Source organism: Eleutherodactylus coqui, chromosome 1 (assembly GCF_035609145.1).
Source record: "Eleutherodactylus coqui strain aEleCoq1 chromosome 1, aEleCoq1.hap1, whole genome shotgun sequence".
Taxonomy (NCBI): domain Eukaryota; kingdom Metazoa; phylum Chordata; class Amphibia; order Anura; family Eleutherodactylidae; genus Eleutherodactylus; species Eleutherodactylus coqui.
In genome coordinates, this window is record NC_089837.1 from 38,040,742 (window position 1) to 38,055,441 (window position 14,700).

General features: G+C 42.9%; 1 protein-coding gene and 1 pseudogene across 1 annotated transcript in view; both read right to left on the minus strand.

Moving 5' to 3' along the window:
• Positions 1 to 14,700, minus strand: part of LOC136612155 (zinc finger protein 850-like) — a 460,849-nt pseudogene that overhangs the window by 177,493 nt on the left and 268,656 nt on the right.
• The window catches only part of LOC136615618 (uncharacterized), a 94,974-nt gene that overhangs the window by 29,503 nt on the left and 50,771 nt on the right, over positions 1 to 14,700 (minus strand). The window contains exons 7-13 of the mRNA XM_066594172.1: positions 13,210 to 13,315; positions 10,803 to 10,941; positions 4,906 to 5,011; positions 1,011 to 2,790; positions 716 to 721; positions 590 to 660; positions 200 to 475 (exon numbers count right to left, since the gene is read on the minus strand). Coding sequence (XP_066450269.1) covers positions 200 to 475; positions 590 to 660; positions 716 to 721; positions 1,011 to 2,790; positions 4,906 to 5,011; positions 10,803 to 10,941; positions 13,210 to 13,315 — 2,484 coding nt within the window. The remainder of the gene's footprint in view (positions 1 to 199; positions 476 to 589; positions 661 to 715; positions 722 to 1,010; positions 2,791 to 4,905; positions 5,012 to 10,802; positions 10,942 to 13,209; positions 13,316 to 14,700) is intronic.

The following is a 14,700-nucleotide window of genomic DNA, read 5'->3' on the forward strand; positions in this document are numbered from 1 at the left end:
TTTGTCACCTTTGAATGTAAAGGCTGCGCTGCTTTTCCTACTTACTACAATATATTTTCGTATGGATCCCGGTCACAGTAGACCTGCAGTAACTGTAATTTTAAATGTTTGATAGATCAAAGCCATTCCATAAAAAATAAACTCTTACTGAGTGTTCAATGTCTGTAAATGCCCTGATGTATTAAAACTCTGTCTTCACATTTCCCACATTCCGAATAAGTATATGGTTTTGTCTGATAAGTTTTGAAAACTTGATTTCTTTGTAAAACATGCTCTACATCTACATTATCAAAAAGGCTTCCCCTCCGTGTGGTGCCGTCTCTGATGTTTAATAAGATCTGATCTCCGCACATAACTCTTTCCCACATTCTGAACACGAAAATGGTTTCTCCCATGTGGGTTCTCTCATGTCTAACAAGGTCCAATTTATCTGTAAAACATTTCCCACATTCTGAACATGAATATGGCTTCTCTCCTGTGTGAATTGTGATTTGTATAGCAAGATCTCATTTACTTGTAAAACATTTTCTGCATTCTGAACATGAACATAGATTCTCTCATGTGTGAGTTCTGTGATATTTAGGAAGACTTACTTTATATGCAAAACATTTCCCACATTCTGAACATGAAAATGGTTTCTTTTCTTTGTTAAAACAATCTCTTTTTATTAAAAAAAGCTTAACAAAACATATAAGTCTGAGAAGCATATCCAGACAAATTGCTTAAAATAAGGAAGTGACGTACATTTATGATTGAGGCATGCAGATCTCGCAAGAGATACAATCTGTCGCAGTTTAAAGCGACCATGAATGTTCTCAAATATTTTAATTCTGTTTAACCACATTATAAGACAATGGTGATGTCAATAACCATAAAAGCAGTGACCTATAAACCAATAAAAGGGGGGAAAGGTGAAGGGGGAGGGATAGAGAGTCATCTATGCTGGTTCTTAATAGCTTCTGGCCTGACGACTTGCAATACGGTTATTTATTAGGCGTTTCCTCAGTGACTATGTGAAAACCTCAATGGATGAGGGGGATGTGTTTAAAAATGTTTTTTCTCCTGTGTGTTTTCTCTGATGTTTAACAAGACGTGATTGAGTTGCAAAACATTTCCTACATTCTGAACATGAAAATGATTTCTCTCCTGTGTGAATTCTCTGATGTTTAACAAGACGTGATTTATCTGTAAAGCATTTCTCACATTCTGAGCATGAAAATTGTTTCTCTCCTGTGTGTTTTCTCTGATGTTTAGCAAGACGTGATTTATCTGTAAAGCATTTCCCACATTCTGAACACGAGAACAGTTTCTCTCTTCTGTGAACTCTCTCATGTCTAACAAGATCTGATTTACTTGTAAAACCTCTATCACATTTTGAACATGAAAATAGATTTTCTCCTGTGTGAGTTTGATTATGTCTATGAAGACTTGCTTTATATGCAAAACATTTCCCACATTCTGAACATGAATATGGTTTCTCTCCTGTGTGAATTCTCTGATGTTTACCAAGACGTGATTTAGTCGCAAAACATTTCCCACATTCTGAACATGCAAACGGCGTCTCTCCTGTGTGATTTCTCTGATGTTTAACAAGCCGCGATTTAGTTACAAAACATTTCTCACATTCTGAACATGAAAATGGTTTCTCTCCTGTGTGAATTCTCAGATGTTTACCAAGACGTGATTTAGTTGCAAAACATTTCCCACATTCTGAACATGCAAACGGCATCTCTCCTGTATGATTTCTCTGATGTTTACTAAGACGTGATTTATCTGTAAAGCATTTCCCACATTCTGAACATGAATATGACTTCTCTCCTGTGTGAATTTTTTGATGCTTAACAAGACGTGATTTAGTTGCAAAGCATTTCCCACATTCTGAACATGAAAATGGTTTCTCTCCTGTGTGATTTCTCTGATGTTTAACAAGACGTGATTTAGTTGCAAAACATTTTCCACATTCTGAACATGGAAATAGATTTTTTGCTGTGTGAGTTTGATCGTGTCGAAGAAGACTTGCTTTATATGCAAAACATTTCCCACATTCTGAACATAAATATGGCTTCTCTCCTGTGTGAATTCTCTGATGTGTAACAAGACGTGATTTAGTTGCAAAACGTTTTCCACATTCTGAACATGAATACGGCTTCTCTCCTGTGTGAATTCTCTGATGTTTAACAAGACGTGATTTAGTTGCAAAATATTTTCCACATTCTGCACATGAATATGGCTTCTCTCCTGTGTGAATTCTCTGATGTTTTATAAAACGTGATTTAGTTGCAAAACGTTTCCCACAGTCTGAACATGAATATGGCTTCTCTCCTGTGTGAATTCTCTGATGTTTTATAAAACGTGATTTAATTGCAAAACGTTTCCCACAGTCTGAACATGAATAGGGCTTCTCTCCTTTGTGACGAATTCTTTTTCTAAAATGACCCGAGTTCTTTGTAAGCAGTTTTCCACATTCTCCAAACATTTTCTTATCTGTATTTGTAGCAAAAGTCTGTGATTGGTCAGGAGAAGGTTCCTTGTGATTAGAGGGATCATAGGATAAATCTGTACTTTCAACATTTGGATAAACAATAATGGGAAGGACGTTTTCTCCTGAAGAGTGATACATGACATTTCCATCAGAGTCCATATTAGCATCATATGATAGATCTGCCCTATCAAGTTCTGGATGTAAATTAAGGGTAATGAGGTTTTCCCCTGAAGAGTGCTGCACAATATCTTCTTCCTCATAATTTAGCGAGGACATAGAGTTTTCATTAGAATTCTCACTAGGATTATCTGTTAGGATTAAAATTTGATATTGTAATTTTTTTTTCAAACTACAAATGGACAAATTTATAACTGTCCTATTAGGCTGACAAAACAGAATACCTGCACTTTTCCTGGCCACAGGCTACCCTAAAGGGGGTTATCCAATGTAACACAACTTGGCGGTATTTAGCTCACAAGACCGCCATTTTTCCTTTACTAAATAGGTGACAACACAGTCACATTCAGGCTCAAATTTTTGTAAAAACTGGCTTTTACAGTGTTTAATGCATCACACCACATGGAAATCTTCACACTGTAGTAGTCATCACAGTGTGCAAACAAAACAATCCCTGAACGACTAGATGCTAACACAGGATCTTACCATCATAACTAAGGCGGCCTACTGCTTTCACACAACGCTATGAATGTCCATTTATCATACCAAGTCCTCCTGCCTTCACACAACATTATCAAAGTTGATTTATCACTCCGTATGTTAGTCTAAGGGCCATCCTTCCCATCAGACCCATTGGTCTCGGAAACTGGCAGCAGGAGCTCACTCACCGAAGTGGACTAGAAAATAGACTGCAAATAACAGATTTCAGGAACCACAGGAAGTTTTATGACCTGCAGACACACCCACACAGTTGTCTGCTGACTACTGAGCAGAAATAACCATTTTCCTGCTGGAGTTATCCTCAAACAATCTGCCCATAAGTCCTCTAATGGCAATCTCTGGTACTACACTGCTTTACCAGCCTAAAACTGCTTAATTCTGGTTTGAAACACATTTAAAAAAAAAAAAAAAAGGCGGCTGCAGGTTCTCAGAAGTGGATTCCAAATGAATTGGAAATATAAAGCTAGAACATTTTTCTCCTTCCTGCCCGATCCACATTTGACCTTGGCTCAAAAATATGCATGGAAACCTTCCACAAAAACTGCATCGCATCTATTTCATTATGTCTGAGGAAGGACCCCGAGAGGTTGGAAAGCTCGCTGTAACATCATGCATTTTTGTTAGCCGTTAAAAGGTATCATATCTACAAGATTACTTGGTTTTGCTGGGAACAATCACATTTTTCAAAAAAGCGCTGTGAAATCAACCTTATAAGATAATGTACGCACCTCAGGCGTAATTTGTTGACATTTCAACAAGGTCTGTACAGTCTACAGTTCTTAATTTTTTAATTTTTAAAAAAAATTTTTTTTTTTAATCAGTAATGCATTTATTTACCGTAAAATGTAACTAAACTACAGGGCACAAAGCTCTTACAGACTCCCTGCAGCATGTTAGGAAACCAAATATTCTGAAACCACCTTCAGCAAAGAAGCCAAATACACTAAAAAGAATAACAGTTCTTAATTTTATTAAGAACCAAATTACTTCATTAAGAACTAAAATTAAAAAAGTCTAAATTCTAAGTAAAATTAATTCAACAAGGTGGGTGAATAAAAGCTACATCATTATTTCTTTAATTTCATTTAAAGTTTCATCTTAACCTACACGTTTCAAACTAAGAACAAAATGTTTAAGGAACATGGAGCTTTATGCCACCATGGAGTTCACATGCACAGTGGAGGTATATAAACATCATTTTATAGTTACCACCATATAAAACTGTTCTTGCTAGTAACTAAGGAGTTGAAAAAAAAAGACATATAAACTTGGCATAAGCAACAAGTAGAAAGTGGAGTCAGGAAAACTGTGTCCACTTAATCAATGTAAACACATTAGTCAAGTTAAGTAGCTGAGCAAGTCGTGAGCGAGTCAAGTGGTAGAATGAGCAAAGTAGCTTGACCATTCACCCTTCACCACTCTACAATGAACTCAACTGGCACGAGTCACTCTACATGAGCTTCATGGAAAAACCTTAATGTAGGTCACATTGGGTAACAAGCTCTACACCTACCGAAATAAGGCACTAGGATTAGGCTTGATGTATACGCAAAATACAGGGATCTTTGAGAAAAGCCTAAGTTGGAAAGCTCTTACATCACACGCCACATTTCACAAATATGTATGTCCTGTACATTATAGCACTAAGGCTTTTACATGGCTGTTATTGTTTCCCTGTGCCCACAATAAAGAGCAACAAGGCCCTTGGAAAAATAAAAGTCAATAGTATATCTATATCTTCTTACCTTGTGATATAAGAGGCTGGTGGTTCTCCATCATGACATCTTTGTACAGATCCTTGTGTCCTTCTAAATACTCCCACTCCTCCATGGAGAAATAGACAGCGACATCCTGACACCTTATAGGCACCTGACAACACAATGAGACTGTCATTACCCAGACTCCTCTAGTGCTGTTACTGTATAATTTCCCAGTATTCCCAGCAGTGTCACCTCTCCAGTCAGCAGCTCAGTGATCTTGTTGGTGAGTTCTAGGATCTTCTGCTCATGTATCGGTAAGTGAGGAGGAGCCTCTGTGATGGGGCTCTGGCTCCTGCTCCATCCTCCTGATTCATGGAGATGGCTGTTGGGAGTCGTACCGTCAGCCGATGTCTTCTTCACCATTGTGTAATTCTGTGTATGGAGAGACAGAGACAAGTAAAATAGTAAAGCAGCTGAGAAAATAGAGGGCCAATCAAGTGGTAGAATGGGCAAAGTAGCTTGTCCATTCACCCTTCACTACTCTACTATGAACTCAACTGCCACGACCTGCAGTAAAAAGGACTAATGCAAATACTAGAAAAATGGGACGGACAGTCGAATACAGACCACAGTTACTGGCTTAATTACTTGACTAATGTAAACTAAGCTTTATACTTAACATGAGGTTAATGAAAAAGCCTTAATGTAGGTCACATGGGTAACAAGCAGAATAAGGCACTAGCAGTAGGCTTGATGGAGAAGGCTGGAGAGAGGATGGCGAGGTCTGATGGGGAGAGTGACAGAACTGAAGTAGAAAGTGAGAGATTGGTATCCTGCTGTATAGAGCTTTAGTGATACATCTGGTAGCCAAGCATGCATATTGCAACTCCAGTCATTTCAATGGGGCTGCTGGGGATAGCGGAGTACAAAGTGCATGGTTATCTCAGGTAGTCCCACCTCCACTGGTTTCAGGCTTTTATCACCTATCCTTGAATACTCACAAACCCCCACCTTGATTACCCACCGACAGGGTACTAGAGCCTCCATTCAAGAGTCCAGTCTTCTGCAATAAATGATCATTTTGCTCTGATATTGTAAACATTTACTTATATCAACATTATAATGACACAAAGTTTCAGCAGAACCGTGATCCATTGTGGGTGCAGCCCCGCAGCCATGGGGAAATGCTGTGCTCAAGCTGCTTAGAAGAGGTTTTTCAGGCAGCACCCGCTGTCAGTGCTGTGCTACACCGAGGTTGGAGTGGAAGTTGCTATTCCAACCCCTATGTAGTGGCCGGTGCTCATAATTGCAGGTACAGCCCTAATTCCATTGATGTGATCATTCTGAGTGCCGCCCACTACACGGGTCTCAGCCGCGGCTTCCGCTCTGACTCCGATGCATCCCGGCACCAACAGCGGGCGCCGCTTGGAAAACCTCTTTAACAGTCTGTCCTAATAGTGCTGCATCTTTAGGTGCCACTCCACTGCCGGAATGAGATTTGTCATTTTGGCCTTGTAGCGGGGATCAAGGAGGGTGGTCACCCAGTAATGATGTTTTGATGTGGGCTATATGTGTTGGTCCTTCTGCTAGAACTGCAATAGAAAAGTACTCATATGCGTCAAAGTGCTTAAAGGGGTTGTCCCGCGCCGAAACGGTTTTTTTTTTTTTCAATAGCCCCCCCGTTCGGCGCGAGACAAACCCGATGCAGGGGTAAAAAAAAAACAAACCGTCCAGTACTTACCCGAATCCCCGCGCTCCCGCGACTTCTTACTTACCTTAGTAAGATGGCCGTCGGGATCTTCACCCACGATGCACCGCGGGTCTTCTCCCATGGTGCACCGTTGGCTCTGTGCGCTCCATTGCCGATTCCAGCCTCCTGATTGGCTGGAATCGGCACACGTGACGGGGCGGAGCTACAAGGAGCAGCTCTCCGGCATGAGCGGCCCCATTCGGAAGGGAGAAGACCGAACTGCGCAAGCGCGTCTAATCGGGAGATTAGACGCTGAAATTAGACGGCACCATGGAGACGAGGACGCTAGCAACGGAACAGGTAAGTGAATAACTTCTGTATGGCTCATAATTAATGCACAATGTACATTACAAAGTGCATTAATATGGCCATACAGAAGTGTATAGACCCACTTGCTGCCGCGGGACAACCCCTTTAAGGTTGATGACCCACATTTCCCTTCTCCCGCTTCTGGACCTATATTACCCCCTCCTTTTCCTCCTCTACATTTCTCCCATTGGTGAGAAAAAGTGTTGGAAAAGTTACCCCTTTCTTGCCCAAAGTCACATTCAAAGTGATGTTAAGTAATCACACAGACAATTGATATCCCTTCCTTCTCATCCTTGACCATTTTTACAACCAAACATTTTGGTCGCTTCCTCAGAGACACGTCTTTGATCTGTAGACACTCCACAGGCGTCAAATGACTGACTTCCATACTGTATCCGCTAATGGCATATGTCATCTGCTATGCGGTGATCGCTCTCTGTTGCTGGCTTAGCCTCTGCAACATGGAATTTCACTATGCAGGCAGGTCACAGATGAGATGATTAGGTGGCAGCCTGGACTGTTGCTGCAACTTTGCCAGCTGAAAGTCGGCATAGTGTGATCACCGAAAGTGTGAGCACAGTCTCCTGGCCTTTTCTAGTACTAGATGTATAATTGGGTAATGGTTAAGGAAGCGCTGCACTACTGGGTTCATCACATGGGGTAAGCAAGGTAAATGTGTGAGATTGCCAAGGCGAAGGACTGCCAGCAGTTTGGACTTAGTCACACACAACCTTGCCTGGCTTCAGATTGACGCGTGGCTGACCCTGCACAACCTGGATGTGCAAAATCGTCAACATCTCTTCGGTCGTATGGCTGCGCTCCCATAGACATAAGTTTTTAGATCAGCAATTTGGCATTTTCCATGTGCACCGCTGTATAGAGGCTGGATTTTGTGCCGAATTGGAAGGTGTTGAAAGTTGGTATGAAGAGGTGGAGAAAGTGAAGGAGGCGTAGGAGGAAGGTCAGGAGGGGACAGACAAGGATGAATGTCCCACAACTCTTGGGAGTACCATGAAATGTGGACCACCCATGTTGGCTTTATGGCTCACCTGTAGGACAATGAACCAGTGTGCTGTTAAGGATATGTAACACCACTGGCCATGCATGTTGCTCAGGTGAACCCCATCACTGTCCGTGTTCTTTAATGCTAGGGACAAGTTATCATTCACATGGAGGTGCAGGGCAGGGATAGTTTTTTGGACAAAGACATGGCGGCTGGGCATCTGGTATTGTGGGTTAGCATAAAGCATCTGTGTCCATTAGCCTGAAGGGCAGCATTTCCATCACAAGCAACAGTGCAATGCTTGGATTCAGGTTCTGTGCTCATGTATGGTTGGGGCTGTGGTTTAGTGGGATTGCTGCTGCCCTGGGATACATGTCAATGTCAGTGAAAGTGATGGTGGCCGTTCAACTTCTCTTCTCCGTTTTCCGCTCTGAAGCCTGCAGCCTGATCATAAATGGCAGAGGAGAGGCCTTATGTAGCCATGCTACTGCCCTTACACAAAACTGCCTCTCTGTGCTCAGAGGCTACTGCATGAAGAGGGAGGGAGGTGGAGGAAGAGACCGCTAAAGAACGTAGGAGTAGAGAGCAGGATGAGGCTGACTCTTTGCCCTCTGGAACAGGTGGGCTCTTCCAGACAGTCGGTGGTGGCAGTTCATGTAAGTTGTGCTGAGGTCGTTTACATTCTTGCTGTGTTTTAAACGCTTACCGCAGATATTACAGATGAGCATGCTTCTGTTATCAGCTGCGGTTTCAAAGAATGCCAGGCTGTACAAGTCCTGTGAACAGACCTAGCTGAGGGCCTAGTGTTGGTGCTTCTGCGACTAGTAGTACCTGAGGGTGGTGGCACTGCTCTTTTGTTTTTCTGCGATGACCTACTCACTTCCTTGGCAGGGTGCTACCCTGCAACGTTCAATTCTTTTTTCCTCCGTGAGCTGCTAGTATGACTCTCCCTGCCTTTCTATGACAGATCGAGAACTTCCTCTTCTTCCACCTCACCTTCCTCGTCCTGACACACACTGTGTGTATTTGCAGTTTCCCTGTTTGGTTTTCTTAGTGTTTTATATTAACAAAAAAAGCAGCAGCAACAAAATGAGCAGCAATCCCTGGGAGGCACGATATGTGAGAACAGAAGGCCGCAGAGTAAGTTTGTATCTTGGTGAGCTGTCCTGATTTGGTGCAGCATAATTGAATTCCCCAAACCCCAATGCTAGCTGCGTAAAGTCTGCAAGTAATCTTTGAGGACTAAACTTTGATCGGTGTCTGATGCCACAAACAGAAAACTGCAATATCCCCCACGCCAAAGTGATTTGTCTGTCTGCTTTGCTGCTATATACATTGACAGCAGCAGAAATATTCCCTTTCCCAATGTACAGACCACGCTTCATATAGTCATATAAATGTGACGCAGCAGCTTTCTCTGCTCCTTCCAATAGAACCGTTTAAGTTCTTGCACCCAGCAGCAATATATCCTCTGTAGAATATCTGTTCTTAGTAATAGTAGACCTCATGTTAAAAGGCATATAAATGGGATGGAGTTTTTCTGTCTTGTTCTCAACTGTAAAGTGGCCGCTGTTCACACTATGCTTACGTTATATAGGGCTAGATCATGTGATGCAATGAAATCGCTGGACATATGCAAGATGGATGACACATTTGGGGACATCATCAAGACATTCTGGCTGCTGATTGGCTGCACGCTGACCTCTGCAGCAGGCATTATGGGAAATTTGATGTTCCCATGATTTACGTCAAAAATCGGTTCAGACAAACCCAGTTTGAGTTTGTGAAAACCGGGATGATTTTATTGCCTAGCTGATCAAGATGAGCAGCACTACTTCTAGGTGCTTAGATGTCTTTGACAGCCAGTGTGTATTTGTTGGAGGGGAAGATGAGAGGCAATGTCAGAAAAATGTTACTTTACTGAAAAAGAAGTAGTAGTTGGGAACAAACTTCAGGCAAAAGTGGTTGGGAAATCAACAAGTGATAGTAAATCTACCTGGATAAAATATATATCTATTCTAACAAAAAATTGAAATAATATAAGAGCAGAATAGATGGACCCATGGGCGCTCCTCCTGTCATCAGTCTTACAGGTTTCTATATAGAGGTCGAATTAGTGACAAAATTTCAAGTCTTAGGGCCAAACTCCGCCTGTGTGATTCTTTGGTTCCTTTCCTCCTCATTACAAGGAGCCTACTTACCATTCTCATTGCTCCTACAACATTACTATTAGCTCATTGGTTCCCACCATACAGAACTGACCATATTGGTGGCCGATCTTCACATTTTCTGTTGTCCAGTTCTTTAGTTCTCCCTCACTTGGAAGGTCTGGAAGCCGGACACTGGATTGTTCCTATTACTTCCTAGAATGGATTTTCTCTGGCCTTAGGCCAAATGCACACAGGCGGATTGGATTCTGCATGCAAAATCCAACCCTGCCCGCGGCCGAGTACTGAGCTTACTCGTCCGCGTCTTCACTGCGGACATGTGCGGAAGCGCCGGCCGTTGCGCAGCTGCACATGCGCAGTGGAGTGTTTTTTTGGTTTTTTTTTAAACTCCTGCTTTCCCGTGGAATCCAGGAATTGACATTGCGGACGGGTCGGACGGCTTCCATGGACTTCAATGGAAGCTGTCCGTGTGGGAACCACAGGAAAATAGAGCATGCTGCGATTTTTCATCCGCTAGCAGAAACCGCAATTGGTTTCCGCTCGTGTGCATGAAGTATCTTTTTTTGCATTGTATGCTATGAAGGGTGATTGCTGTGGAATCTAGAGGTGGCCGCCCGCTCTGGATTCCACAGCAAAAATCCGCCTGTGTGCATTGGGCCTTAGTCTGACTTGTTACATAATACAATAAGTATAGAAATACAGAAAAGCTTACCTCTCCGGTCAGCAGGTAGATGATCTCCAAGGTGAAGTTTAATATTCTTTTGGTAATATCATTCCTTTCTTTGTCCATCCTTGGTGGGTCATTCGGGAGAAGGACTGCTTTGGATGAGAATACAAGAGAACTGGATAAACTGGAGGGAAACACGGTTTTGCCTGAGTTAATTTGATACAGGTGTTTACATGTTCTGGTACTGATACTGCTGGCAGTTCGCTGTGCTACGCCGTTTACGCAATTCCCTTTCACTTCTATGATAGTTACAGAAACCGTGTACAACAGCCAGTTCAGCCGATTCCGTAATCTCAGGCAGTGGTGGTAAGCCAGAATGTGGTTGAGAGGAACGGGCATTTTTCAAAATAAGTGTGGGTTACAGACATGGGTCCAGTATTGATCAGACATTTATGACATATCCTGTGTGAAGTAGGAATATTCCTTTAAGGGATGCAAAGACAATAAAAGATAAACCATCCAAAGTGCGATGTAGCATCACTTCGGTAACAAATACATACTCAGCCTCTAAGTGTCTCCATACTCCGGTACCAGAAGCTGGAAACAACAGGATTACTTACTGGTAATCAGTTTTCCATCAGCCCATGACCGCACCAGTGGGAGACCACCTCCCATCCGGAGAGGAAACAGGAACCTCCTAGATCTCTGTAAAGTCAGGCACACCCTTCACCTCCTCTGTTCTGTAGCAACATCCATGGATTCATTGCAGGCTATCCCTTTTTGTTACATTTATACCTAAACTTTATTTAATAAAATGTACTAATTTATTTATAACTCAAATACTGCAGTAGGGGGTGAAATTTTCATGGAAAACGGATTACCGGTAAGTAATCTTGTGTTTCCCCTACGCCCCTCTCAGCACCAGTGAGAGATTAAACTAGATCCATGAAGACAGCGAATCAAAAATAAATGTTCCAAAGTATAAACCCTCCTATAACTATTCCACATAAAGATGCAACTTCAGGAAGGAAGATTCTTATATAAATATTCCCCATCGGAGGTAAATTGTAACCAACATCTATTTGTCATCTTGTTCTTACACAATCATCAGATTTCTTTACCATAGATACCTTACTGAAGATATGCGGTGAGGAATAAGAGGCTTCGTCTATTGTCTTTCCACTGAAGATCACTTATTAAATCAGAGGTCACTGGCCAACAGTCTTATACAGCAGATATGAGTAAACGGGGCATAGGCAGAGCCTAGAGGCTATAAGTCACAGGCAGATCATAGAGCCGTAGGCAAAGCTCAGCAGTCACAAAACCTACAGGCTAACATGTATAGGTGAGGCCCAAATGCCACAAGACCTTGGTCCGGCATGGAGGCCCTAATTATAACACAAAAAGGGTATAGGCAACACCCAAAGACTGAAGACTATACATAAACCACAAAAGTTAAACGGCCAAACCCACAAAGATGCAGGCAAAGCCCAGATAAAGATATAGAAGATATTTAGACCATAAGGCCACAAAGGCTACAGGCAAGGTTGTAACCGGCCATAAGGCAACAAGCCACACAGGCAATTAGGCTATCAGCAGAGTCATAAGGTTATAGGTAAAGCTATGAAAGACATAAAGGCCATCGGGCTTCAGGCAGAGCCAAAAGAGCCTAACAGACTACAGAGTTGTAGGCAGAGCCATAAAAGATATTAGCTATAGGGAAAGCCATAAGGGGCTATTATGCTATAGGCAGAGCTATAAAAGCTTTCCTGCTATAAGCAGAGTCATAAAGATAATAGGTAAACTTATAAAGGTTATTATGCTTTAGGCAAAACCATAAAAGGCAAAAGGAAAAGCCATAAAGGCTATCAAGCCATAGGCAGAGCCATAAAAGGCCGTAAGCAGATCCAGAGGCCAAAGGCAAAGCCCAAAGACTGCTCATGCGCATTGGCTCACCGCTAGTGTTTCATATAGTATATGACCACTTGCGGTGATGAAGGAACCAAAAACCTCCAGGCCAGGTACAACACGGGGAGTAAGCCAACACCACTGAAGGGTTCCTCCACAACCGGGGAGAAGTATCCCTTTATAACTTTCAGAGTCAGGGGAGCACAGCATCCATGGCAGGAGACGAGAGGATTAGAGATAAGCGAACGTACTCGTTTAGGGCAATTTCGCACTCAAGCACCGCTTGTTTCGAGTAACTGACTACTCGGGCGAAAGGATTCGGGGGGCGGCGTGGTGGAGCGGGGGGGGGGGGGGGGGTGTAGCAGTAGGGAACAGGGGTGAGCTCTCCCCCCCCCACTCCCCTTTGCAACCCCCTGCTCACCCCTGGCGCCCCCCGAATCTTTTCGCCCAAGGAGTAAGTTACTCGAAAAAAATGGTGCTCAAGTGCGAAATCGCCCTAAACAAGTATGTTTGCTCATCTCTAGAGGGGATGATTCAGGCTTACCCAGGACTCCTAGTGGAGACTAACATCGGGGACACGTAACCTCTCATGCCATAGAGCTTTGGGCTTGAGGCCTTGCAGTCCGCCACCTTTAGAGATCTAGAAGAATCTGTGGAAGAGCAGAGGAAGCCAAGCAGCAGTTACCCCCTCCAACCTGCCTAATGGACAAGAGACAGGACCGCAGCAGGTGAAGGGTGTGCCTTTACAGAGATCTGGGAGGTTCCTGTTTCTTGTCTGGTTGGGAGTCGGTCTCCCACTGGTGCGGTCATGGAAAAGAAATCCACGCAGCATCTATAGGTACATTTAAAATCCATCCATAAAGGGTGAGGACTTCTGTTGCACAACCAAATAGGCAGCAAAGTTTCGACCCAGTGAATAATAGGGTTTTTGTCAAGCTCTGAACTGGTGAGTCAGGGAAATGGTAAAGTGCAGTGTCCATATATACAGAATAAGGACTCCTTCACATCTGCACCCCTTTTCTGGTCTGATTTCTGTTTTGGGAGAGGAACGATGAAAGTATGAGAAGTGCCAACTGGACCAGTTCTGGTCACATTGACTTCAAGGTGGTCCCCCCAGCATTTTTCCAGACAACATAGTGCAGCTTGTTTCCCTATTTCATGTAAGATTTTATACTGCAGGTTCTGAACTATGCCTACAGCGTAAATGTGAATACAAGCTAAGGGTATTTTTGTTTTTCGGTCCTGAAAAATCATACTAATTTTCTGTGCAATTTTCACACAATATTTTTTGCATTTCTGCTATTTTTTTCATATGATTTTCATACACTTTGCATACAGACATTAAAATTAAAATGCATGATGGACTAAATAATGTATTTCAAAATGGCCTTCAAAGAGGTCTCCTCTACCAAAAAAATGCAGCTTCCATCCGAATTAATCCTTTTACACATTGGGAGTCTATTTTCTCCTAATTACATCTATTAAATTAGTGTGTCCAGACTTTAGCCTCACCCTGTATATATACACAGGACAGAAGTGGTACTATTCACTCACTCACTGATTCTCCAACTTCCCGATGTCGTAGAAACATGAAATTTGGCACAGGCATTGATTACCGTATATACCGGCGTATAAGACGACTTTTGAACCCCGAAAAATCTGCTCTGCAGTCGGGGGTCGTCTTATGCGCCGGTAATACAAAAAAAAAAAAAGTGTAAAAAAAAAAATTTTTATTACTCACCTCCCCCGGCGTCGTGTCGCGCTCCGGCAGGATGTCGCTCGCTCCGGCAGGCTGTCGCTGGCTCCTCGTCCCCGCCGCAGCATAGCTTTCTGAATGCGGGGCTTGAAATCCCCGCTTCCAGAAAGCTAATACACACGCCGGCAGCCATGACAGCATTGAATGGCTGTGATTGGCTAAAGCACACGGGGCTTCAGCCAATCACACTATTCAATGACATCATTGAATGGCTGTGATTGGCTGAAGGCGCACGTGTTAGCAATCACACCCATTCAATGATGTCATTGAATAGTGTGA